The sequence below is a fragment of the Geotrypetes seraphini genome, chromosome 8, assembly GCF_902459505.1.
Source record: "Geotrypetes seraphini chromosome 8, aGeoSer1.1, whole genome shotgun sequence".
NCBI lineage: Eukaryota > Metazoa > Chordata > Amphibia > Gymnophiona > Dermophiidae > Geotrypetes > Geotrypetes seraphini.
Window position 1 is genome coordinate 155095670 of NC_047091.1, and position 27516 is coordinate 155123185.

Genomic DNA, 27516 nt, shown 5'->3' on the forward strand with positions numbered 1-27516 from the left:
GCCTGGCAGGGAGTGAGGGGGTGGGGGCTGGGTGCAGAGCCTGGGTTCAGAATGCTTTTTTCTTGTTTTCCTCCTCTAAATCTAGGGTGCGTATTATGGTCAGGTGCAACTTATGGAATGAAAAATACGGTAAGTGCTGATAACTTAAATATACACTATGGAAAGATTAGGGTCTTACATCAAAAATCTTCTTTCTAGTAGACATACACTCCATTCTTGAACCTGTGGGTAGTCAATTCCTTCTCACGAGAATTCTTGTAGGAAACTTCACTTGCATACCTTTTTTGCTCTTCCTCTCTTACCTATGGGAAGCTGGAAATCACTTTCAGTAGGAAAGAGGGAATTGTGCACAAGGTCACTCCTTAATCTGTAATTCTAAGAATTAAGGATCTCTGCAAGACAAAGCCTGAATAGTTTCATAGTTTATTTAAAATTTGATTACACACCTATCAAAATTCTAGGCGAGAATTCTAACACTCTTTAAGCAGAGGTGATCACCACAAAAAACACCATCTTGATGGTAAGGTCCATTAAGGAAGCCTGGTCTAGAAGCTCATATAGGCCTCAAACATCATTGTGATAGGGTGTATGTCCCATAATGTGAGAGAGTGCTTCCTCGATGGAGGAGTACACCAGAGCTTAACTCTCCCAAGGGTTTCCCAAGGGATGGATGATAGGTAACCGGGGTTAAAGAAGGAATAGCTAGGTCAACCAAATTTCTCATAGGGTGGTACTAGTCATTGTAGAAGGCTAGGTGGGTGGTGTTAGGAACAGGCTACCCCTATTTTCCTGGAGTGTTGCTTTCCCTAATAGCAGAGAAAACTGGATGACATTTACATTGGATTTGATGAAAGGGTCTATTAAAAAGGAAAAAAGACTCTTAAAACATAGTAACATAGTAGATGACGGCAGATAAAGACCCGAATGGTTCATCCAGTCTGCCCAACCTGATTCAATTTAATTTTTTTTTTTTTTTCTTCTTAGCTATTTCTGGGCGAGAATCCAAAGCTTTACCCGGTACTGTGCTTGGGTTCCAACTGCCGAAATCTCTGTTAAGACTTACTCCAGCCCATCTACACCCTCCCAGCCATTGAAGCCCTCCCCTGCCCATCCTCCTCCAAACGGCCATACACAGACACAGACCGTACAAGTCTGCCCAGTAACTGGCCTAGTTCAATCTTTAATATTATTTTCTGATTCTAAATCTTCTGTGTTCATCCCACGCTTCTTTGAACTCAGTCACAGTTTTACTCTCCACCACCTCTCTCAGGAGCGCATTCCAGGCATCCACCACCCTCTCCGTAAAGTAGAATTTCCTAACATTGCCCCTGAATCTACCACCCCTCTACCTCAAATTATGTCCTCTGGTTTTACCATTTTCCTTTCTCTGGAAAAGATTTTGTTCTACGTTAATACCCTTTAAGTATTTGAACGTCTGAATCATATCTCCCCTGTCTCTCCTTTCCTCTAGGGTATACATATTCAGGGCTTCCAGTCTCTCCTCATACGTCTTCTGGCGCAAGCCTCCTATCATTTTCGTCGCCCTCCTCTGGACCGCCTCAAGTCTTCTTACGTCTTTCGCCAGATACGGTCTCCAAAACTGAACACAATACTCCAAGTGGGGCCTCACCAATGACCTGTACAGGGGCATCAACACCTTCTTCCTTCTACTGACTACGCCTCTCTTTATACAGCCCAGAATCCTTCTGGCAGCAGCCACTGCCTTGTCACACTGTTTTTTCGCCTTTAGATCTTCGGACACTATCACCCCAAGGTCCCTCTCCCCGTCCGTGCATATCAGCTTCTCTCCTCCCAGCATATACGGTTCCTTCCTATTATTAATCCCCAAATGCATTACTCTGCATTTCTTTGCATTGAATTTTAGTTGCCAGGCATTAGACCATTCCTCTAACTTTTGCAGATCCTTTTTCATATTTTCCACTCCCTCTTCGGTGTCTACTCTGTTACAAATCTTGGTATCATCTGCAAAAAGGCACACTTTTCCTTCTAACCCTTCAGCAATGTCACTTACATACATATTGAACAGGATTGGCCCCAGCACTGAACCCTGAGGGACTCCACTAGTCACCTTTCCTTCCTTCGAGCGACTTCCATTAACCACCACCCTCTGGCGTCTGTCCGACAGCCAGTTTCTGACCCAGTTCACCACTTTGGGTCCTAACTTCAGCCCTTCAAGTTTGTTCAACAGCCTCCTATGAGGAACTGTATCAAAGGCTTTGCTGAAATCCAAGTAAATTACATCTAGCATATGTCCTCGATCCAGCTCTCTGGTCACCCAATCAAAAAATTCAATCAGGTTCGTTTGGCACGATTTACCTTTTGTAAAGCCATGTTGCCTCGGATCCTGTAACCCATTAGATTCAAGGAAATACACAATCCTTTCTTTCAGCAACACTTCCATTATTTTTCCAACAACTGAAGTGAGGCTTACCGGCCTGTAGTTTCCTGCTTCATCCCTGTGACCACTTTTAAAGACTTGAAATGGACTACTGAAAGGGAGCGGAGCTTCAGCTGGGACCCTTTCAGCCATTAGGGGACATTTTGAGGGCGGATCAAGAGGGACCTCACCCTAAACTAAAAAAACAGGGTCTTACAGGCTGATTAATGGACTCCCAGTCCAAACAAGAATAGTTTGGAGTTTGGGGGAACAAGGACTCCCAGGTTGCATCTAGGTTTTGGGTTTTTTTAATTTTGGGAAGACCAGAGCTGATTTCCAGGCTTTAGGGACAAGATTAACAGTGAGACTTTTAGTTACCATTTCCAATAGGAATGGGCCAAAGAGAGGAAAGAATTTCTTGAGAATAGAAGGAGGAATGCTTTCTGTTGGGTTGTTGGGAGCATTTATTGATTGGAAAACTTTGAAGAGGTTTGTTAGAGATGGGAGTCTGAAGTTAGAAAAAGTACTGAAAGATAGAATAGAATCTTGGGGTAGTGTAGGTATGGATTGTCCTCAGTTTGATCTAATTTCCTTAATTTTCTTGTCGAAAAAATATGCAAGTTCAGAAGCATGTAGTTGTTTATTTAGAGGAGGAGGTTTCTTATTGGAATATGGAGATAGTGATCGAACTATACTGAAAAGTGCTGAAGAGTTGTGGGCTGTAGTTACAGATTTTGAATAGTATTCTTTTTTGGCTTGTTGTATAGCGGTTTTGTATTAAGCGGCCTTTTCTTTATGTTGAAGAAGGGAGTTGTTTGACCGGGTTTGACTCCATTTATGCTCGATAGAACGAAGTTGACGGTGGAGGAGGATAAGTTTTTCGTTGTACCATGATTTCTTTTTTGGTTGTAGTTTTGATGATCTTTCCTGGGGGGGAGGGGTGCGAGAAGGTCCATTAGAGATTGTGTTGTAGTATTCCAAAGGGAGGATTGTTCTTCTATTGTAAGATTTGTGAAATCTTGTAATTTCAGATTAAAGGAATCTTTGATAGTGGAAGATGTAATTTTATTGATATTTCTAGTAATATAAGTGTTCTGTAGGGTACTAGATGGTTGAGTGGAGGAATTTAGTTGAAGATTAATAAGAACATGATCTGACCAAGGGAGAGAGTGAGTTTGGAGGTTTTGAAAGAGATGGCTAATAACTATTGGACTACATATCATATCGATAGTATGTCCTGCAGAGTGAATAGGCAGAGAAAATAGTGGAGTTAGAGAGAGGTCAGAAATTAATGTTAAATCTAAATGCAAGCTTCATGATTCAGGAATAAAACCAGAATGCTGAACTAATTCCTGACTTGTACTCAGTTCAGCAACATGTTATTTCTGACAAGATATTATTTATCTAATCTAATCTAGAAATTTATATCTTGCTCAGCAATTAAGCTTAAGGTGGATTACAATACAAAAAGAAACAGACAATCCTCTGAATTATAAAATTCCAAATTACATTTACACCTTTAAACATAGAATTCTAAAGCTAAGACATACTTGAGTAATGAGAAAATAAATAACTCGACTGCTTTCCTGATATGAGAAGATAGCCCAACTTTTGCTTTTGCCTTTCTTTTCTTATTCTGCAATGGAACCACAACCAACAGATCCCAGTTTTCTGGAGTAACAGACCATTATTACCCAATCAATCCATGATACCCCATCCACCTCATTTGACTGAGATTTTACTTAATGAAGTCCCACTGACCGTTCATTCTGGAAATAAATTCAAGCCTCAGAAATTTTTAACTTTTGGTTTAATCAACTCACGATCTATTCGCAATAAACATCATATTCTAAAAGATCTAATTCAACAAAAGTCTCTTGATATTCTCTGTATTATAGAAAACGTGGTTAAGCAATGGCGATGAAGCTTTCTTATCTTTTGTGACCCCTTCTGGTTATTCATACTCATTCAACCATCGTGCTGGGAAAAGGGAAGGTGGCCTAGCTATCATCTATAAATCTACCCTCTCTGTGACTACTATCACTCCTCCTGCAATTATGTCCATTGAATCTATCCACCTCAAAGTTAATACCAACCCAGCTATAGACCTACTGCTACTCTACATTTCTCCACCTATCAGCAAAAATAGCTTGACCCAAATTCAATCCCTAATACTAGATTTTGCCATTCAATCTCAATTTCCCATAGTATTAGGGGACTTCAACATTAATTTGGAAGATGCTAGTTCCTTCTTCACACAAGACTTTCTGCTCCATATGTCTGACCTTAATTTTATCCCTTTATTTTCAGACCCCACTCACTTAAAAGGTCATACTATAGATATGATCTTTATTCCATCATCTTATAAATCCAACTTTTCTAATCCTTTATTACTACCAGTACCCTGTTCTGACCATTATTTTATTTCAACTTCTTTTCTCTCCATAACCAACCAGAATCTACCACCACCTTTAACAATTCACACAAGAAACTTTAGCCAGCTTAAAGAAAAATGAACTTATTCAATATTCCAACTTGACATCAATTCTTTCGATCTGGAAGATCCAGACAAACAACTAGAGATCTGGGACATAGCCTTCCGCTCCCTTCTTGATAAAATTGCCCCAGTCTCAACTCATATCATTTCTTCAAAAGAGCAAAAAAATCCTTGGTATAATTCATCACTTCTTCTTAAATGTCAATTACGTTCTCTAGAACGGAAATGGCGAGCAAATCCCACACTATCCAATCTTTGAAAAATATCATGAACATTCCAAATTTTATAAACAATCAATTAATTTGGAAAAGAAAAAAATATTACAAAAAAATGTATTTCAAAAGCAAAGAACTCCTCAGCCTTATTTTCCAACCTAAAAAATTTGACACATTTCAAACAAAAACAAAACACTAAAAGTGATTCCACACCCACAGCCTGGCAAACTTTTTCCAAGCAAAAATCCAAACCATAAGGAAAAAATAAAAATAATAAATAAATTTCAAAGCTTCCATAATACAGAAGATAATACCATAAACCATCTATGTGCAACATGTTCTCATTTCAATCTTTCTTCTCTAAATGACATTCAGCGCATTATGCACTCTTTAAATCCTAAAGGTTCCAATTCTGATTCCATCCCACCATTTATCTTAAAACACCACTTCTCTATCTTTGGCCCATTTAAACTCAAATTAATTATGAAAAGCCTTACCACTGCAACAATGCCATCTGCCTGGAAACATTCTCAAATTTATCCTATAATTAAAAACAATAAAAATAGCACTTCTGACTGCGCCAACTACAGACCTATATCAAAACTTCCATTTCTTTCAAAATTAACTGAGAAAATAGTATTCAACCAGATATCTGATTTTTTTGACCATACTTATGCTTCATACCCCAATCAAACCGGTTTTCGTAAAAATCATTCAACGGAACATTCTTTAATTGGTCTCACCACTTCCATACAATATCATCTGGATCAACACAAGTCTGTCATTCTTATTTCCTTAGATCTCTCAGCCGCCTTTGATACGATAGATCATTCATTACTATTCTATACTGGTTTTCCTCTTACTTTTCTAATCGTACCTCAGTAATATCCTTTAACAACACATCATCAACCATATTTAAAAATAACTTCAGCGTTCCCCAAGGATCGATACTCTCTCCTCTACTTTTCAATATCTACCTGGCCCCATTGCTTACTTTGGGCTCCTTTTACTAAGCTGTGCTAGTGGTTTTAGCGCGCACTACATTGCTGCGTGCACTACACGCTAATGCCTCCATAGAGCTGGCGTTAGTATTTTACACGTAGTGCAGGGGATAGGGCGCACTAATCTTCAGCACGTGCTAAAAACGCTAGCGCAGCTTAGTAAAAGGAGCCCTTTATGTCAATCATTTGGCCTTACCGCTTACGCCTATGCCGACGATATTCAGATTACCCATCCCATTGACGCATCCAATCCTGTTGACATCAATCTTGTCAACCTAAAACTCAATAAAATCAGCCAATGGCTTTGTGATAACATGCTCTCGCTAAATATCTCTAAAACCAATTGTCTTCTTTTTCCTTGGAAAGAAAATCTTCACTTAACATCCCCAATAACTATCAATAGCACACCAGTAAACGTTATTAGCTCTAGCAAATACCTTGGAGTAATAATTAACAATAAACTGTCCTATCGTTTTCAGATTAGTGCTGTTGTCAAGAATTGTTTTTGGAAACTCAGAATGATTAAATCCTTAGCTAACATCCTTGATCCTCAGTCTCTTAATATTTTAATTCATTCCCTCATAATTTCCAAACTCGATTACTGCAATTCCTTACTTAAAGGAATCTGCCAAAAAGACATTTGATGCTTACAATTAATACAAAACACTGCAATAAAAATTATAATGAAAAAGAAAAAGTTTGATCACTTAACTTCTCTGTTAAAAAATGCACATTGGTTACCAACTCACCACCGAATAACCTATAAAATTGCCTTAATCTCCTTTAAAACTATGAATACCAAAGAACCTGCTTTTTATTCATAAGTATCTTATTCCTCACAAACCTTTGAGAACTTTAAGATCCGCATCACAGCACCTTCTTCTTGTCCCATCCCTAAAAATCATTAGTACCCGTAGGGCCTCTTCATTTGCAACTTTAGCCTCTACAATATGGAATTCATTACCATCATATTTAAAAGCGGAGCAAAATCTAGATAAATTTAAGGGCAACCTTAAAAGCTTCTTATTTAAAGACGCTTACGATTGTTAATCAATCTTAGGCTCCTTTCTTGCCACATTCTGTTTTTACACATATTCAACATCAATATGATTTCTCCTATTTCCCTTTTGTTTTTAACCTTAATTGTACTCTTCTTTTAAAATTGTATTTCTCCCCACTTTCCTGTTTTCAAGTAAGTAAAGTTGTGTCTAAAGTCCGTTGGTTGTTCCCCATTTTAATTTTTATTGTCAAACATTTAGTATTTATGATTAGCGTTTTATCAAATTTTAATAAACTTGAAACTTGAACTATCCAATTATAAACTGTTCCATAACATAGGATCACCAACCAACAAAGATCTATTTCTATTGGACAGTTTGCTGCAGGTAGTTTACTGAAGCCAACATCAATCTAATTTCTTGTGCAGAACGAACTGTCTAGGTGCAGAATATAATTAAATATAGTTTTGAAGGTAGTCTGGAGCTAGGCCATATAATATTTTGAAGTTGAATATTAAAACCTTAAAATGGACCCTTGCTTTAACCTGCAACCAATGTAGCTTCACCAAAAGAAGGGTGGCATGATCAGCATAGTTCCCCCCCTAAGAGTAATTTAGCTGCTGCATGTTGAATTTTTTGGACCTGCCACAGTTTCCAGTCCGGTAGAGCAAGTAAAATAACATTACAATAATCAATTTTACTCACAACAATGGATTGTAAGACTTCTAAATTGAGGCACTTCTAGATAAGTTTAATTTGTCTAAGCAGTTTCAGCTTAAAGAAAGCTTTCCTTACTACCTCATTTAAATATTTTTCCATTCTCAAATTAGAATCTAAGATTACTATCAGAATCTTAATGTCAGACTATAAAGTGACTTCTGCTGAAGCTAGTTTTATTTTAATTTGTGGAAGTTTAGTCTCTTTTTTTCACAACTCAAAGTGTAGTAGTTTTACCAGGGTTTGTCAAACAAACACTGCCCTTATTAACTGTACTATTTCTTGAATATTTTGAGTAACAGAAAACAGTAACGAGATGTCATCTGCATACGAATAATAAAAAAACCTTATATTCTTCCAAAATTGAGAACATTTTGCTTAAATAACCATTAAATAGAACAGAAGACTATAGGGATTATCCCTGCTTTATTTTTTGGAGGTTTCAGGCCTAAACTTAGCTCAATGACCATCTTAATGAAGCATTATGGACTTGTTCACAAGATATGTGTATTCAAAGCCAAGGTCATCTACTAGCTCTGGGCCTCTTTTGCTGTCAGAAGTTGTGGAGGAGAGTGAGTTTTGCAGGGAATGTTATGAACTGTGTCTTGTTCTCTTATCTTGCCAAGACACGCTGGCTGGCCATACCTTCAACAAGAAGCTTATTCACTATTTTTCTGTGTGTCCAAAAATTCCCTTTAGGACTGGTTCTGATTGGTCCCTCTCTGTGCACGGAAACAGTGAACCTGTGCAAACTGGGCTCAGTCAAGTTTGGATTTGGAGAAGTTTGGATCTGAACTTGTAGAGTTCTCTTGTGCTTGACAGGACAAAGCTAGGAATCTTCTGGGTGTTGTTCCTTCTCCATCGATTGGTGGGGCAGAGACTGTCACTGTCTAGACCAGGGGGTCTCAAAGTCCCTCCTTGAGGGCCGCAATCCAGTCGGGTTTTCAGGATTTCTCCAATGAATATGCATGAGATCTATGTGCATGCACTGCTTTCAATGCATTGGGGAAATCCTGAAAACCCAACAGGATTGCGGCCCTCATGGAGGGACTTTGAGATCCCTGGTCTAAGCTCTAATGAACTTTATCTCTGGTCCACGACCTGTTCCCCAAAGACACTGCAGCTGTGTGTTGTGGCTGTTATCTCACTGTGAGACCTTGTACTGAGCTGGGATTCTGCTATCGTACCTGCTGATAAAGCTTGCAGCTCTGAGAAATCCTCTCTACCATCCATTGTTGTCATCAGCTGAACTGACAAAGGACAGAGAATAATGTTTCTACAGTTGGCTAGGGTTAGAATTATTTGGTTTGCTAAGGAAAGTTTTTCCAGCACCCTTGGTAATTGGCTAAGCCATGTATTATAGCTGCTGCTTATATTCTCTTATCAGGAAATCTTAGTTTGTAAGAATATATATGTATTGTGTGAAGTGGCATAGCGAGGGTGAGTGGCGCCCAAGGCGGTAGTGCCCCTCCCCCACCCTCTTATTCACCCCCCCTTCCCCCGTGCCTCTTCAATTTTCCCAGTGCGAGCAGCATCACAAACTTGCTGCCCGCATCGTCGGCTTTCCCTCTGATGTCACTTCCTAGGTGTGGGACCAACAACGACGCCACTGCCAACACCGACGTGGGCAGCAAGTTTGTGATATTGCTTGCACCAGGAAAATTAAAGAAGTAAGAGGGAAGGGAAGGGATGCTTGCATGTAGCGGGGGGGGGGGAGGGGGGAGTCAGGAAGGAGTGGAGGGGGCAGAGAGGAGGACAGGTGCCAGCACCCCCACCAAGATGGCACCCAGGGCAGACCATACCCCGTCCCCCCTTACTACACCATTGACTGTGATGGTGTAGTTAATAATTTTTACTGAGTGCCTTTACATATTTACCAATTGTTTGCTGGCTTATCAGTGGCGTACCTAGGGGGGGGCGGGCCGCCCCGGGTACCAGCTCATTAGGGGTGCTCGAGCCTTGAAATCATGGCCCGGGAACTTCCCTGCTTTGGCCCGACTCCAAGGCTTCCGCGAGTCCCCGAAGTGATCCTGCCTGAGCCCTCTCTCAAATTCCATTCACCCACGGCCACACCCCCCGTCGCCGTCGGAGCTTGGTCAGCAACTTCCGGTTTCCAGCTGGGTGGAAGCAAGAAAGGGAGCCCGAGCCACGTGGGACACTGCAATTAAGGCAGGAACTGAGGATGAGTATCGCTGGGCTGCTTGGTGGTGGTTTTATTGTTATTTTATTTCTGCCCGAATCAATTTTTTAAAAAGCCCAAAATCGGCCTCCCGAATCATCAACTGACCCTCCCCCCCTAAAGCAGGATCGGCAATTTCCTCTTGCTAGCCGGCTCCTGCTTTAGAGGGCGAGGGGGGAGGGTCAGTTGGGAATTGCTGCAATGTCCTGCTTCCCCTCTGGCCTCCTGACCCGTACCTAATTGCATTAGACAGTACTAGATGGGGGGTGTAGGCCTTAAGGGGTGGGGTGTAGGCCTTAAGAGGGAGGTGTAGGCCTTAAGGGGGGGGACAGACCTTTGGGTGGGAGGTAAAGACCTTCGGGGGGGTGTAGGCTTTCAGGGGGGACAGATCTTCGGGTGGGGGGGTGCAGGCCTTCAGGGGGGGTGCAGCCTTCAGTGGGGTGCAGGCCTTCAGGAGGTACAGACCTTCGGGGGGGTTCAGGCCTTCAGGGGGGGTGCAGGCCTTCAGGGGGGTGCAGGCCTTCAGGAGGTACAGACCTTCGGGGGGGGGTGCAGGCCTCCAGGGGGGTGCAGGCCTTCAGGGGGGTGCAGGCCTTCAGGAGGTACAGACCTTCAGGGGGGGTGCAGGCCTCCAGGGGGGTGCAGGCCTTCAGGAGGTACAGACCTTTGGGGGGGGGGGGGTGCAGGCCTTCAGGGGGGGTGCAGGCCTCCAGGGGGATGCAGGCCTTCGGGGGGGGTGCAGGCCTTCGGGGGGGTGCAGGCCTTCAGGGGGGTGCAGGCCCTTCGGGGTGGGTGCAGGCATTCGGGGTGGGTGCAGGCCTTCGGGATGGGTGCAGGCCTTCAGGGGGGGAAAGACCTTCGGGTGGGAGGTACAATCCTTCGGGGAGGGTGCAGGCCTTCAGGGGTGGGGTTTAGGCCTTCAGAGGGGGACAGACCTTTGGGTGGGAGGTAAAGTCCTTCGGGGGGGTGCAGGCCTTCAGGGGTGGGGTGTAGCCCTTCGGAGGGGGGACAGACCTTCAGGGGAGGGGGGTCCTGGTGTAAAAGTACACAGAGGGAGAGAGGGAAGAGGGGGGTTCAAAGATACGTGCATATGCCAGACTTTGGGGGTTAGAAATAATGGGTCTAAAAACAGAGGAGTGGGAGAGAAATGGTGCATAATGGGATTTAGGGAGGGAAGGAACAGAAAGGGAGAGAACTTGGAAACAGGGGATGGTGTGGAGGGGGGATAGAGATACTGGATAGGAGGATAGTTGGGAACAGAAAGGGAGAGATGGTGGATCCTGGGGTGGTGGGGAGTTGAGAAAAGGTGAATCTGTGGATCGAGACAAAAAAAGGAAAGATGCCAGATCTCCGGGAGAGGGAAGGGAAACGGAAGGGGAGGACAGAGATGGCAGACGGATGGTTAGCACGGAGAAAGGAGACCCTGGCAAGCAAGACAACAAGAGCCTGGGAAAACAAGATTTGAATATTGACCAGAAAACAAAAGGTAGAAAAAATAATTTTATTTTCTGTTTTGTGATTACAATATGTTAGATTTGAAAAGTGTACATGAGACAGCTTGAAATGGGAACTTTTCTATTTTTGTGAATGGCAAGGCTAAGTTCAGTTAAAATATATGCTTTATAAGAAAATATAATAATGTGTTTTATAAAGTTTATAAGCATTGCTGGCATACTCGGTGAGGTGTTCCTAGTGTTGCTGGTGGTGGTAGCATGTCAGTGTGTTGAGAGGAAGAGGTAGTCTGGGAAATTCTGCTGAGCAAACTCTGGGCCCATTTCCACCCCCAGTTAGTCCACTCCACTCAACTGGTTCACACACTGAGTGGGTCTTTGGGTGTTATTTCTGGGTAGTTGTTTTAGAATCTCTTCCAGTAGTTTGTCAGTATCTCCTTCTGGTCCAAGGAAGGAAACTTTGTCAACCTTAGCATTGACCTTCAGAATATGTTTGTAACAGCGCTGCTTGTGTGGCATTAGGCTATGTAGTGATCGAAAGAAAAAAAAAGACCTTTGCACATTTTTGCACTATATGGTGGGTGTATGAGGAGATTCATTTCCTGCACAGTTAAGTCCGTGTGAAGTTACCTTGTACTGTATTTGACATCTAGCAAGGTCTCTGTTTGGAAGGAAAGATCTAAGCTTAAAAATGAAGTGGCCAGAAGTTATGTTAAAAGTAGATAGCGTAGCTGGTTTTAAGAAAGGTTTGGACAAATTCCTGGAGGAAAAGTCCATTGTCTGTTATTAAGACATGGGGGAAGCGTCTGCTTGCCCTGGATTGGTGCACTCAGCAGCAACAAATACTAGTTTTGGCTGGCTCTTTCCCCGCATTTCTCCTCTCTTCCCCACGATTTAATATCCAGTTCAGGCAGTAAGTAAATACATCGGCAGGGGGGGGTCTGGTAAGTCTTGGGGGCTGGGGATGGAAGGTGAGAATCAGTTCTGTAGGCTATCAGAAATTTGCTTAATTATCTACTCACACAGAAAAGCAGTAAAGTCAATAGGTTCTCTGAGTGGGAAAAACCTGTTTGATCTTGCACTCTTGTGATTGACCAATTGTTTATTACTGTTTAATTTATCACATTGATTAATTTGAGCACACCTGAGGTGTCCTATGATGGTGTGCACTGCAGGCAGAGGGTGATTAACCTGTGCCTTATTGTGTAAAGCGCTGGAGAATTCTCTCCTCTCGCTTACTTCTCACGCTGAGGTCACCCTGCTTCAGTATAATCATTTATATGATTTATCTTATAAACATTATTACGTGGTCTTTTCCTCAAGTGCTGAGACATCAGGTTGTTCCCACTTGGAGAACCTATTGACTTTTACTGCTTTTCTGTGTGGCTTTAACATTTTTGCTATTCAGTATACCTAAACTATTATTCAGTAGAAAAAATTTGGTTTGTTCAATCAAATCCTGTGTGGACATTGGACTTCTATGAGTGAATTTTCTGCTTGATTGAACAAACTAAATTTTTTCTACTGAATAATAGTCTAGGTACAATGAAAGTAAATAGCAAAAATGTTTGAGTAGATAATTAAGGAAATCTTTTTCATATTGCTTGCTTATGGACTGGGAAAAAAGACTGTTCAAGCAAATGTCTCCAGAACTGCTTTAATGGAAAAATGTGATTTTTTTTTAAGTACTTTGTGAAATTTATTGTTGTTGTGAAATTTATTGTTGTACTTTGTTTAAACTTAAAAAGTGGTGTCATTAACAGTGAATCGAATTGAAAAATCGATTCAACAGGGTGAATCGAATCGAATGAAATATTTTTCTCTGAATCGGGCAGCACTATTGGCTACCATGAGAATGGGCTACTGGGCATGATGGACCATTGGTGTGACCCAGTTAGGCTATTCTTATGTTATGTTCTCATCTGTAGGGGCCTTTGTTTTCACTTCTTATTTTAATGTATTTTTTTCCTGGGAACTTATCAGTGTTTTTTTATAATGGGAACAAAAATGGAAGAGAATTAATGTGTGTGGAATGGGGGGGTAACTAATTTCTTCAGCTAAATAATTCAATCCACTTCAAACAGACATAGGAGAACTTGTGCACCATTCACACACCCTCCAACCAAAAACGTCAAAAGAAAAAAACTGTTCGACAACCTCCTAGCCATTCGAGCTGCAACACTCGACTCCCAACTCTACAACCAATTGATATCAACCACAGACTGCAAAACCTTCAAAAAGAAATAAAAACCCTTCTATTCAAAAAAACACATAAAACCGAACTAACACAATCAGAACTGTCCCAAGCATCACCTGCAACTACTCCATATGTACTTCTAATGTCATGACAATTTAGACATAATTTATGTTATGTTATGTTTGGAATAATGGTTACATATATGAGGTTCAATAAAAGAAAATTTTCACTGCCTTTTTCTATTCTGACCATTTATTCCATTTCATGGTTATTGCAAAAAAAAAAAATAAATAAATAAATTTTTACATGGGGGGGGGGGTGTCAAAAAATGATGGGCCCCGGGTGCCACATACCCTAGGTACGCCACTGTGGCTTATATTTATTCATAATCAGTAGTAAATTGTTTATACAGCTTGCTATATTTTTCTATGACTATTTATTTTTCCAATAAAGCAAGATTCAGTTATATTCTGGCTTCATTTATTTCCCATAAGGTTGCATATTGGTAGGACATTTATTAGGTGTTGTGCTTCCCCTATACATGAGACTAAGATAATTACTGGCTAATTGTCTTTATAAGATTTATTAAACCTAATTACTGCTATAAGACAAGGGTGAACCCTGAGACATGCCCCAGTCCATATACCACACTTTAGTGTGACACCTATTCCAAGCAAGGCTAAGAGTTTCTCCAATAAAGTATTATGACTGATCAGGTCAAAGGCATCTAAGAGATCCAACTGCATCACCAAAGTTGCTAGACCTCTATCTAAGTTAGATTTCAAGGTGGTCATTTGAAGCCGACTGTGATGTCAGAAACTAGACCGCCACCTCTCCAATCTGCTGACTATGATGCCCAACTACAAAACATTCAAGAAAGAACTTAAAACTTTTCTATTCAAGAAATTTGTCAAATGATCTAACTAAACCTGATCGATCCTCCACAGACCCTGACGCATACCACATCTATTAACCATGTAATCTCCCTGGAAATGCCCAGGCTAACTCTTGTAAACCACCTAGAACTGAAAGGTATTGGCGGGATAGAAGACACTAATGTAATGTAATTTAAAGCAAACAGGATTGTTTCTGTGCTGTAATTACAGTGAAATCCCGATTGTCTGGGATGTAACAACTGATGCTGAGAATAATAATAATAATTTATTTATATGCTGCCATACCGGGGAGGTTCTAAGTGGCTCACAACACAAGAAATCATAAATACAATTCCATAAAAATATCCTGGTAAAGGAAGTTATACATACATTTCAATAATGCATCAGAATAAAAACAGACCATACATAAAAATGCAAGTGGTAATAACATAAATTAAGTTAAGAGAGAAGCGTTACGATATCAACTTATTAAATAATTGAGTTTTTAGCAATTTCCTAAAATCTAAAGAAGAAGAAGCTTCTAACATCATTTTACCGAGCCCTGTATTCAATTTGGCAGCTTGAAAAGAAAAGGTTCTATCAAGGAACTTCTTATAATGACAGGATTTTACAGATGGATATGAAACTAGTACTCTCCATGTGTTTTTATTAGAATGACTCCAAGAAAAGTGAGAAAGTAAGTAACCTGGTGACAGACCGAAAGCTACTTTGTAACAGATACATGAAAACTTGAACAGCACTCTAAGCTCCACCGGCAACCAGTGTAGCTTCAGATAGAAAGGGGTGATATGCTCCCATTTTTTTAGACCATAAATGAGGTGGACCGCAGTGTTTTGGACTACTCTCAATCTCTTAAAAATTTTGATAGGAGCCCCTACATATACGATGTTACGATAGTCAAGAATACTTAAGATGGAAGATTGTACCAACAGCCGAAAAGAGGATTTTTCAAAATACTTCTTGATGGTACGAAGCTTCCAGAGCACCGAGAAACATTTCTTAGTCAGTAAACTAGTATGATTTTCCAATGTAAAATGTTTATCCAACGTTACCCCCAGTATTTTTATGGATTGTTCTATCTTGTAACCCAACCCATTCACATGTACCATTGTTTCTTTGAGCTAGCTAGAAAAAAATTTAGTTTTTTCCTTATTTAAGCCATCATCCAAAGCTCAATCTGATTTATAGTGGATGCAAGGAGGTTAATAAATTCAGGAGCAGACTAGTAAGTGGGATGACCATAGTAATATCGTCTGCATAAATAAAAAACTTAAGCTTTAAGTTTTGCAGCAAATTTCCCAATGAAGCTAGATAAATGTTGAACAAAAGTAGGGGAAAGAGGGGAACCCTGAGGAACCCCACAAGAATTTTTCCAACAAAAAGAGAAGATGTCATCCTTAAACACCTGATACGATCTTTTGCCCAGGAAACCATGAAACCAATTCAGAACATTTCCCGAGATTCCAATGGATTCTAGACAGTTCTGCAATTGAACACACTCACCACTGCCTCAACCATTTTTGCCAATAAAAGTAATATTAGCCACTGTTCTATAGTTAATGCACAGAAGACAAGCTCTATTTAATCCTTTTAATGAGGCTGTCAATAAAACTTTAATCCAGCTTACTAGTAAATATTTGCCTGTTTTGCTAAAGGTTTTACAGTGAATGTGTCCTTGTGTTGGAACAGTTTTTTTGAGCATGTATTTGAGTATCTGTACAATATACACCTACATATACATTTTAAAACCAAACAATCTAGATGGAGAATGAATGCATAAATCTCAACCTACCTTCTTGAATTTTTGCAAGCTGGAGGTATGTTATACAATAGAACCCATTATTTGTGAGAATAAACATATCATAGATACCTAATGGAAAAAAAATACACTAAAAGAGTAAACTTGAACTTGTGGATACAGAAATATGCAGTTACGCATTTTTTCCCTAAGTTAAAAACAATTTTCACTTTAAGTATCCAACAGCTGTTACAAACACTCATATTAGACATATTCAGACAGGAGAAAACCTAGAAAAATTGGTCCATACCATAAAATCTGAATATACTCTGTACTTTGGATGAGTAAAGCCAGAAGAGAAGATTAGGTTCTTACCTCAATAACCTTCTTTTCTGTACAGAGGGACAGGAGTATTGACTAATGGGTACTTTCCATCTACTCACGAGGATTGCAAAAGGCATCATCTACATGTTTCAACTCTGCTTCCTTATGTCACTGAGCAGTGCCCCATCTCCTCAGTTCATATCAAAGCAGTTTATCAACCCTAAAAGAGAAATAACAAGGAGGGCACAGGGAACTCCCTGACCAAATCAAGTCTCTTCTGCTCTGCAACAAAAACAATTAATTAAACAGCATGAAACTCAGTACAAAGGTGAACACAAATATGCTACCTACCTGAAAGCAATCAGCACTAACATTTATACAGCTGTTATATGCTCTCCCATGTGCTTTGCCATAGCGATCACATCACATATTTTACTTGTTTGATAGGTACATTGTTCATTCTCTTATCAAGCCACAAATTGGGAGGCAAATTTGCACCCATTGGTACTGATTTCAAATTCTTATTTACATTTTAGGGAATTTCTCAAGACTTATTTGTATGAAACTTGAAAGATTTACATTATCTAATTCTCTGTTAATATACAGATTTCTTTATATTGCTAACCGCATCAAACTGCAAAAGTTTTGTGGGTTATAAATAAAGTTTTTATGTTGTGTTCACAAAAAAATAGCAGCGACAACAAAGAGGCAAACAACAGTTTATTACACAGATTCTAAATGCATATTTGGAAACGTCATAGACTATTGTTCGCCTCTTTGTCCTCTCTACTGTTTGTTGTTTGCTTTTGATTCTGTGGCAGACACGTCTTCTGTTTATGTTATGTTCATACCCACTTGGCTGCCCTAAGGCAAGAATTTGGAAACATACATCCCTGTCTGAGATAGGCAGCAGGCTAACATGACATTTGACAGGGTGACCATCAGGACTCCTGTAACTCCTTACAGGAAATATTATTATTGAGGTAAGAACCTATTCTTCTCTTCCAGGAAGAACAGGAATCCTGACTAATGGGGTGTACCAAAGCAGTCCCCTGAGTCTAGGGCAGAGCAAATGAGCTTGCTATGAGCACCGAGTGTCCAAAGGTGAGGTCTGTTTGTGCTGCCAAATCCACTCTGTAAGGTATGGAAAGTGGACCATGTAGCTGCCCTACAAATCTCATCAGTTGGAACTGCCTGGGACTCTGCCCTTGATGAGACCATGCCTCTAATGGAATACGCCTTCAAAGAAATCAGCGACTGTTTACCACAGCCAATATATACAGAGGCAATAGCATTGCAAACCAATCTGAAAATGGTCGCCTTCAAAGCTGCTGGTGCCAGTAGATGGGGGGAGGGGGGGTCTTTGGGGAGGGTTGTCATTGGAGTGGGGGGAGGCCTATGGCACAGCATTTCTTTTTTAATGGGGCAGATATTCTGCATGTATAACACATGTACATCTGTGCCATTAAAAAAAAAAAAAGATAAAAGCCCTAACAGATGAGGGGCTTCTCCTGTCACTCAGCTGTTAGGGCTTCCCCAAACCAGCTCTGCGCATGTGTCAGTTGCTCTCAGAGTGACTGCTTGGACAGGGATTGCCATGAACCTCTGTGGAAATAATTTGCATGAAGGTTTGTTGGTGCATCAATCGCTGTTCCAGTCGGCCAAAAAATTGGCCAATAGCAATTCACACAGTCTTAACGAACGTGTTTTGTGCATCTAGCCCTTAGATTTTCAGAACAGCACATTTAGAAAAACATCATAAGCTAATTGAAAATGTGTCTTAAAACAAGATGAGAGATTGTCTTCAGGATCAAGCTAGGATACACCAAGAATGACAAAAGAAATAACTGTTGTCTTGTCTCTCTCATATATTCTTCTAATTCATAAAGTTTCTATTGAATTTAAAAATAGCTTACCTCCATCTGTACGATCTCTTTCTATTATAAGATTTAAATAAATTCTTCGGTCTTCATTTGATTCCTGAACCAAAGTCTAATCATAATCAAATATAGCATTATATAACTGTGTTAATAAGGAGAATGAATATTATTTAAATATAAAACAAATTTATATCCTGCCTATAAAACTTATGGGATAGATAAGGACAGTGTGGACAGTAAGGTCCAGATTCTATAAATGTCACCAAATGGCACCTACACTGTAGGCACTGCTCGGCGTGGTTGTCAATCAAAAAAATGACACCATTTATAGAATTGTGCCTAGTAATGCCTAAGTGGACTTTGGACTTGCTTGGCATCCTAGACATAGGCGCTACTCTATTAGGTCAGCTTTTCACTCGCCTAATTTAGCGGCACCTATATCAGACGCATAACAACACCTAAGTCAACCAAGTCTATTCTCTGCCATAACTCCGCCTACATTTTAACATGGGCGTCATTAGATGTCCCTAGGCATTGGATGGCACCTCCACTTAGGTGTCACTAAGAGTCCTAAGAGTTTGGCACCAAACTCTTAAATTGCTTAAATTTTTTTTTTTGATATGCTGAAAACTGTCATAGTCAATTACCATGCCTATTAAGTCAATTAAAAAAAATTAAGTTTGGCGCAGATCCTGAACTTAGGCGTCACTAGACAGTCGAGATTAGGGTGCTGTTTATAGAATATGGTCGTAAATGGATAAAAGCGTACTCTGGAAATATATTAAATAGACAGACTACTAAGGTGAATTGACTAATTGAAATGTCTAACAGTATAACAAAGGTATTTAAACATCTCACTATAGTCTATGTGGCACAAATACACATGAGGCAAGTCTCTTTCAATTGAAAGGAAACTCCAGAGTGAGAGGGCATAGAATGAGGTTAAGAAGTGATAGGCTCAGGAGTACTCTAAAGAAATACAGTAAAACTTTGGTTTGCATGCATAATTCGTTCCGGACACATGCTTATAATCCAAAACACTCATATATCAAAGCGAATTTCCCCATAAGAAATAATGGAAACTCAAGGCAATTCGTTCCACAACCCAAAAACTTTAATACAAAATACTGTACTGTATAAAGTAAAAATATATTAACCTGCACTTTACTTTTGAAAAGAATTGTGGCTGGTGTGAAGGAGATAAGAGAGAGGAGAAGATGAGGGTTATTGTGTAGGACAACTTTCACCATGACGTGACATGCGTATTGCAAGACCTCACTCATTTAGAACAGTCACTACACTCCTGCAGCGTCAAAGAGAGAGAAGAACCATCAGCTCAGTTGTCATACGCATATACTGCACATACTTGTATTGCAAGATCTTGCTCATTTATCAAGTTAAAATTTAATAAAACATTTTGCTCGTCTTGCAAAACACTTGCACACCAAGTTACTCACAATCCAAGGTTTTACTGCACTTTTTTACAGAAAGGGTGGTAGTCTCCCAGTAGAGGTGGTGGAGACAAAGACTATCTGAATTCAAGAAAGCAGGGACAGGCACGTGGGATCTCTTAGGGAAAGGAGGAGATAGTGGATGCTGCAGATGAGCAAACTGGAGGGGCCATTTGGCCTTTATCTGCCATCATGTTTCTATGTTTCTAAGAAATGGCATGCAGATTTGGTAACTACATTAAAAGAACAGCATCCTTTCATTCTTAGAAATCAAAATAGCATAATGGTAAAGGCCATATAATTTATAAGGAGTTATTTTAATTTAAGCACATGAAAAGATGTCATATACTTAATTGTAGACAAAAAGGAGGATAAAACAAGCAGATGAACAAAATTACTAGTTGCTTACATTTGTAAACAATATCTTTCTTGATGGTACATGAATAAGGTGAAAGTTGCCATTCCTCTCTCCAACCATAAGAAATTGGCCTTCTTGACATAAACCAACCACATCCACATTAGAATCTGTTAAATTTCAAACAAAAAAGTACTACGTTAGTATTATGATTTAATGCATTCTCTATAGACAGCATTACCCACCTTATTTATTTATTCAGCAAATATTTATATCCCACTAATTCAAGAAATGCTTTTCTATCTGTAGATAACAATTTTAAATAAATTAAAAAGCAAAAACATATCAATTTATAAAAGAAAAGAAAGTATCAGCAAATCCCTTCAATCAAAGTAGAAGTAAAATAACCTTAAACCAAAACCCTCCTTAAGCTGAGCAGTCACCGGCTTTTTCAGCATCTTCTTATGTCCTGAGATCGCTCAGTCCAGTATTTAACATCTGCTACTAAAAAAAAAAAAAAAAAAGCCTAATACAGGATGGGACATGTTGAACCATCTTAAAAAGAGGTGATAGCTAATAGTGTTTGCCTGCAGATTGCAATGGCTTACAGGGTTCTAGAAGATCCTGTAAATATGAAGGAAGATCACCATGGACTGAAAAATAAGAACCAGCATGTTAAATTTAACATGGGCCTATACTGGTAACCAATGCAGGCTCTTCAGGTAAGGAGAAACACGTGACAGCCATTGAATGCATTAAATCAAGCACTCGCTGCCATATACTGTACTACTTGAAGAGCCTGCATGGAAAACTTTAGAAAATCCAATCAATTCCCATCACAGTTATCCAACCCTGAAAATACAAATCATAAACTCTTTACCAAACTCTGAATCAAAGACAATGTTGAATTGTGGATTAAGAACTAGTTATCGGACAGAAAACAAAGGGTAGGGTTAGGCCATTTTTTTCAATGGAGGAGGGTAAATAGTGGTGTGCCACAGGGATTTGTACTGGGACCGGTGCTATTTAACTTATTTATGAATGATCTGGAAATTGGAACTATAAGTGAGGTGATTAAATTTGCAGATGACACTAAATTGTTGAAAGTCATTACAATGCATGCGGACTGTGAAAAACTGCAAGACCTTAAGAAATTGGAAGACTGGGTGTCCGAATGGCAGATGAAATTTACCCCCTCTTCTACAAAGCCGCGTGGTAACGGCCCCGAAGCCCATAGAGATTTAAAGGGCTTCGGGGCTGTAGCTGTGAGGCTTTGTAGAAGAAGGGGTTAATGTGGACAAATGCAAAGTGATGCACATTGGGAAGAATAATCCAAAACATATGCTAGGGTCCACCTTGGGAGTCAGCACTCATGAAAAAGATCTGGGTTAGAGAGCTGCACGTGAACGGGGACGGCGGGACCCGCGGGCATCCCGCGGGTTCCCTCTTTGGGTCACGGGGATCCCGTGGGGACGCCCCGTAGGGTCGCGGGGATCCCGTGGGGATGCCTCCAAGGGTCACAGGGTTCCTGCGGGGCTGGATGTACTCAGTTGAGCGGCTCTTCTTCTCCCTACCTGCTCTGCTTGCAGCACAGAGCTGAACGGAAGTCTTCCCGACGTCAGCACTGACGTCGGAGGGGAGGGAGGGCTTAAACAAAGCTCTCCCTGCCTCCGATGTCAGCGCTGACGTTGGGAAGACTTTCGTTCGGCTCTGTGCTGCAGGCAGGGCAGGTAAGGAGAAGGAGAATAGCCTCGCGGCTCGAGTGGCTACCAAGGAAGGGGGGCGGTCTGCCCCGGGTGCAGCACAGCCGGCCAGGTCCCCTTACTTTTGTGGCGCTTCCCCGACCGACCGACCGACAACAGCCCCGGTCAGACAAACCTCCCTGCCCTTAACCGCGAATCTAAATTACCTTCTTACAGCAGCAAAATGTGTATTCCTATATTTCATTTACATGTGCATCGGTTTTTTCTATGTGAAATTTTCCCTGGGAAGAGCATTTTGTAATGACCTAGCAGAACGTAAGTTGAATTAAATAAAATAAAATAAAAACATACCATATTTCAGAAGGCTTCCAATATAGCTTTAAATTAATTAAAGACAAATAAAATAAAACTCATTAGAGATTGCAGTCAGCTTCAAGATACACATTTCATATCCTACTAATTAGGAATTTATCCAAGATTTGCCTAACCTCCAGTACGGAAAAATTAAAGAAAAGTATTTTAGGATACACATGACTGCCACTGTTTAAACTAAGTAGAACATTAGTTGCATCTGAAGTCATTTTAGTTATGTCTGAGCAAACTCACCAAACTGGAACTGCAGATGAAGTGATTGACAAATATTGTCAAGAAGGGATACAGATCTGTCCGCTACAACAATACAGCCTTTGCTCAAATTGCATGCATAAATATTTGGACTAAGAAGCACCTTTGGAAGAGAGAGCATAAAAAAAGTTCAGATGTAAAAGTAGTAGTAATAGTAATAGTCTAATATCTTTCTCCATGTTTATTTTTATTGCTTACTTATTTATTAAGATTTATTGCAAAAACTGAAAAAGGTTAATTAATATCTGTTTGAACGCTGAAGCAAAGCTTTTATGTCTAAACAAAAGTATTACCATACAGTGACAGGTTAGCTATAAAAGATGCAGTGTTGCTATTAATTAGAGCTTTATTGAAAAGCATATTTTTCGGTCAAATACCAAATATGAATAATGGGCATTGAACTTTTACATAAATAATAAAAGAAGCAACGTGTAATCAGAGATGTGGAGGGGTATAAGCCCAAAAAATGTTTAAGTCCCCTTTTGGCCTAAGGTCCTAAACGCTGAAAGTAGCAGCAGGGAAAATGTCCATTCTCAAAAAAACGTTCAAAATAAGATTGTTGGTTTTTTTTAAAGAATAGCCTACCTCTACGTTCAGCAGTTTAATCGCCCAGACCACCACTACGTCTAACCTTAGAACACATTATCAACCAAAAAATTGCCCAAGTCCCAAATGCCCAAAACAAGACCTTTTAGGCGAAGGAGGGGCCAGTCCTTCACCTAAAAGCTGGATTCTGTAACCGAAGTCTGTCAAAAACAACACTGGTTATAGAATTCCCCCCCTGCAACAATCGTGGCAGGAGATATGCCTCATCTCCCCTGCCGTGATCGCGATCCCCTCTCGAACTGCTGCGAATTGCGGCAGAAGAGATGCCCAATCTCTCCTGCCGCAGTTTGCAGCAATTTGAGGGGGGTGAGGGCATATCATAATCGAGGCAGGAGAGATGAGGCATCTCTCCTGCCGTGATCACGAACCACCTCCCCCCGAACCCCGACAATACCGGCAGGAGGGAGCCCAACCCCTCCTGCTGGAAGGTGACACCCCCGCGATCCCCCCATACGACAATACCAGCAGGAGAGAGCCCAATCCTTCCTGCCGGAAGGTGACCCCCCCCCCTCAAATACCGGCAGGAGGGAACTCAAGCCTTCCCATCCACAGCACTTCCCCCCAATCAGCCCCCCAAACAGCCCTCCCTAACTCCGCGACACCCCTAACCCCCGACACCCCATATCAAGTTAAGTTGGATGGACGGACGGCTCCCAAGCAAGTACGACCGGCAGGCCGCTCATCCTCTGAATGGCGGACCTAGGGCCTGATTGGGCCAGGAGCCTTAGGCGCCTGAGCCAACCGGAATTGGCCCAGTTGCCTTAGGTCCCTCCTGTGGGTGGGGCTTAGGCACATGGGCTGGATTGTCCTCATGTGCCTAAGGCCCCGCCCCACACGAGGGTCAAACGGCAACTGGGCCAATTCCAGTTGGCCCAGGTGTCTAAGGCCCCTCATATGGGTGGGGCCTTAGGCACATGGCCCAATCAGGCCCTAGGCCTGCCATTCGGAGGATGGCGGGCCTGCCAGTCTGACGGGCTTGGGACCCATCCGTCTGTCTAACTTAAAATAAGTTGGGGTGTCGGGGGTGTCACGGGGTTAGGGAGGGTCATTCTGGGGTGTCAATTGGTGCGGTCGGCGGTGCGCCATCAATACATAGACGGCCCCACTGAGAAGTCCGCAAAGCAGCCTGTGAGTGCTGCTGGGCCGACGCTCCTCTGCAGCAAGGTATTTATGGTCTCAGTCGGCGGGGATCAGTTGGGAGGGAAGGATGGAGGGTCATCAGCGGTTCGGCTGTGCGGTGGGTGCTCAACAGTTCTGCTGCACAGGGGGATGGGAGGGAGGGAAGGATGGAAGCTGGGCAAAGGGTTCTGCTGCACAGGGGGATGGAGGGATAGAAATATACTGCAGAGGAAGGCACAAGGGGATGGGTGAGAGGGGAGGAAAGATTTGCACATGTGGGGAAAGCAAAGAGGAAGAATTGGGGTGAAGAAGAGGAAGGGAGAGATGATCATGTACATGAAAAAAATAAGCCCTACCTGAAAATAAGACCTAGTGCCTTTTTTGGGCCCCAAATGAATATATGACACTCTTATTTTCAGGGAAACACGATAACATGCATTTAAGAGCTTTCTGTATGATGATTGTTTGGGAACACACATAGAAATATGCCCAATAGTTATTGCAAATGCTTTACATTTCCAATGCATTAATTTTTGCATGTAAACATGCAGTAAATGGAATTGAATCTCTTTATAAGCAAAGTAATAGAAAACATCACCTTTTCAGATGAAGTTATTTTAAGCAATGTATCCACTTGATACAGTGCTGTTCCACATTCTTGACGCGATTCTATATTCAGACGACAACTTCCCGTATCATCACTTGTCAAAAATTCAACCTTATCCCACATATTGAAAGGTTTTAATGGTGTTGTTTTTTTTTAACCTGTGATGAATTCAGATAGTTATTTTATATTTTTATTCATAAACTCACACATAACAAGACAAAAATGTACGGTAATATTTAACCAGTATAGTGAAAATACTTCCAGGCTTCATGCAAGTATATAAAACATGTACTTTTAAATTACAGTAACTGAACCCCAGAACGTAATCCCCTCTTCCCTTCTATACAAGCATGCCACCACCAGTGTTGTTTTTTCACCATGGTGACATGAAAAGGCAAAAGTTATATCAATATCGTAAACTTCCCCATCCCAAATGCCCTTTTTTGTGCTCTGTGGGGTACATTTTTCCAAACCGGGGACCAAATTTGTTGATAAAGATGCCAAGCTTTTGGTGATCCCTGCTTAGCATCCAATCTTTCTAGCCCAAGATATCTCAGTTTTTCACTATACCACCATAGGCAAGTCTTGTGCTCTCCAATTATGTAAAATATAGTTTTGACCAACAAAAAAAGTCTTCTTCAAAAATAGGTTAGCACCTGTCTCAATCTTGCTAAGTCAGTGAATAACTATATATCCACTCTAACTGTAACTTTTTGGCACAGGAGATCACTCAGATAATTAGTGCTCAGATACCAATAATCTCTATTATGGGTGGAGCCTGGGTATCAGGCACACCCGTCCATTATCTCCCTGGGAGCGTCAAATACAACCTGCATATTTCACTGTAATGCTTTCCTGTTGCAGTAGGTGGCCTTGTCCACCCGGGAAGGGAGTGGTGGTTGTCGTGGTTCTGAATGCAACGTGTGTGCAGTTGATGTCTATGACCATGGGGAAGCAGATTTATGATGTAGAACTTTGCCATGGTGTTCTGTAGAGCCTGGGGGTGCTGGGGAAGGTAATGTAGGCCAGGGTGTGAGTAAGGAAGGCTTGGAGGAACTGCATGAGGCAGCTGAAGATGGTGGGCTGAGTGAGGCCTGTGTTGGCTGCTAGCACTGACTGGAGACTCCCAGTGCCCAGCAATACGAGGGAAGCGGTAACTTCCTCCACAAGATACTTTACTACAATGTAACCCAGTGTCTCTCAAACTTTCTCAAGCCGGGGCACACTAAAGATAGCGGCCACGGCTTGAGGCACCCAGAAGTGCGTGGACTTTGCCGTAATGACATCATGCGTATGCATGACATCAACATGTAGACGTCTGCGCATGTGCAGAGGCCCTCCAGATGGGCCCTGAGATGCCAGTAGGGGATGCCATCAGGGAAGATGGCCTTAGAGAAGGAGAGGTATTGGCGCCAGCTGATTGCATACAGCAGTGTTTCTCAACTACTTCAAGCTAAGTACCCTTTAAGTCTAATAAATATCAACTGAGTACCCCAACTAGGCCCACCCAAGCTTTGCCCCAGATCCCATCCCCTTTACTAATTGTAATGTAATTTTTTTCCATTCATTTGTCATATACACATAATATACACAACAGATATAAATTCTAAAAACTGACACATTTCAATCACGATATTGAAAATAAAATCATTTTACCTACCGGCGATCCTCTGCAGGATGCTGTAATTAGTTTTAAAGGTGAGACTGGGAGGCCAGGGGGGAAGCCAGAGGAGGCTAGAGAGAAGGGGGAAACATGTAGGCCTTCAGCGAATTGGGCAGCTGTATCGCATAGGGAAGTCAGCTGGCAGGCTCTTCTTCCTCAGTGTGCCAGGGCACACTTGGAATCTCAGGAGGAACACTAGTGTGCCTCGGCACACAGTTTGAGATACACTGATGTAACCCCTCCTGCAACCATATAACTATGTTACTCCCCTGCAACTTTGTAACCCTCCCTTTCGAAACATTGCAACCTCTTCTCTATATTGTATTTTTCCCCTTGATTTTACTTGGGCCTTTTATGTTTATTTAAGATTTGATGTACCGCATTCCTGCATTTTACAGACCTAAGGTTTACAATGTATCAAACTAAATTAAAATAGGTAGCTGAGAAAAACTACCCTATCTGTCCCGAAGGCTCACAATCTAGCTAACTTTTAACCTGTAAATCGCCTTAAACCTGTTCCGGTAAAGAGCGACAAAGAAATCCTGATTAGATTAGAGATGGATAGGTATAGGATTGTTCCTGCGGGTATGGGCCTATGGCAGACATGGGCAATTTCGGTCCTCAAGGGCCATAATCCAATCGGGTTTTCAGGATTTCCACAATGAATATGCATTGAAAGCAGTATATGCAAATAGATCTCATGCATATTCATTGGGGAAGTCCTGAAAACCCGATTGGATTCCGGCCCTCAAGGACTGGAGTTGCCCATGTCTGGCCTAGGTCCTAGAAGAAGGGTTTGAGCTGCTTAGAGAGATCTTGTATGGCAGCCTTATCAAAGCGGTATCTATCTATGCATTCCTGATATGTGAAATCCAGGAAGCAGAAGCAGGGCATGAA

At 41.3% G+C, this 27516-nt stretch overlaps 1 protein-coding gene across 3 annotated transcripts in view; it reads right to left on the reverse strand.

Annotated features, from left to right (window-relative positions):
- The window catches only part of KNTC1 (kinetochore associated 1), a 262047-nt gene that overhangs the window by 230301 nt on the left and 4230 nt on the right, over positions 1 to 27516 (reverse strand). For all 3 annotated transcript variants that reach the window (XM_033954527.1, XM_033954525.1, XM_033954526.1), the window contains exons 2-6: positions 24948 to 25114; positions 22607 to 22727; positions 20352 to 20467; positions 18528 to 18603; positions 16342 to 16419 (exon numbers count right to left, since the gene is read on the reverse strand). In XM_033954527.1, the coding sequence (XP_033810418.1) occupies positions 16342 to 16419; positions 18528 to 18603; positions 20352 to 20467; positions 22607 to 22727; positions 24948 to 25079 (523 nt within the window). In that variant the 5' untranslated portion in view covers positions 25080 to 25114. The remainder of the gene's footprint in view (positions 1 to 16341; positions 16420 to 18527; positions 18604 to 20351; positions 20468 to 22606; positions 22728 to 24947; positions 25115 to 27516) is intronic.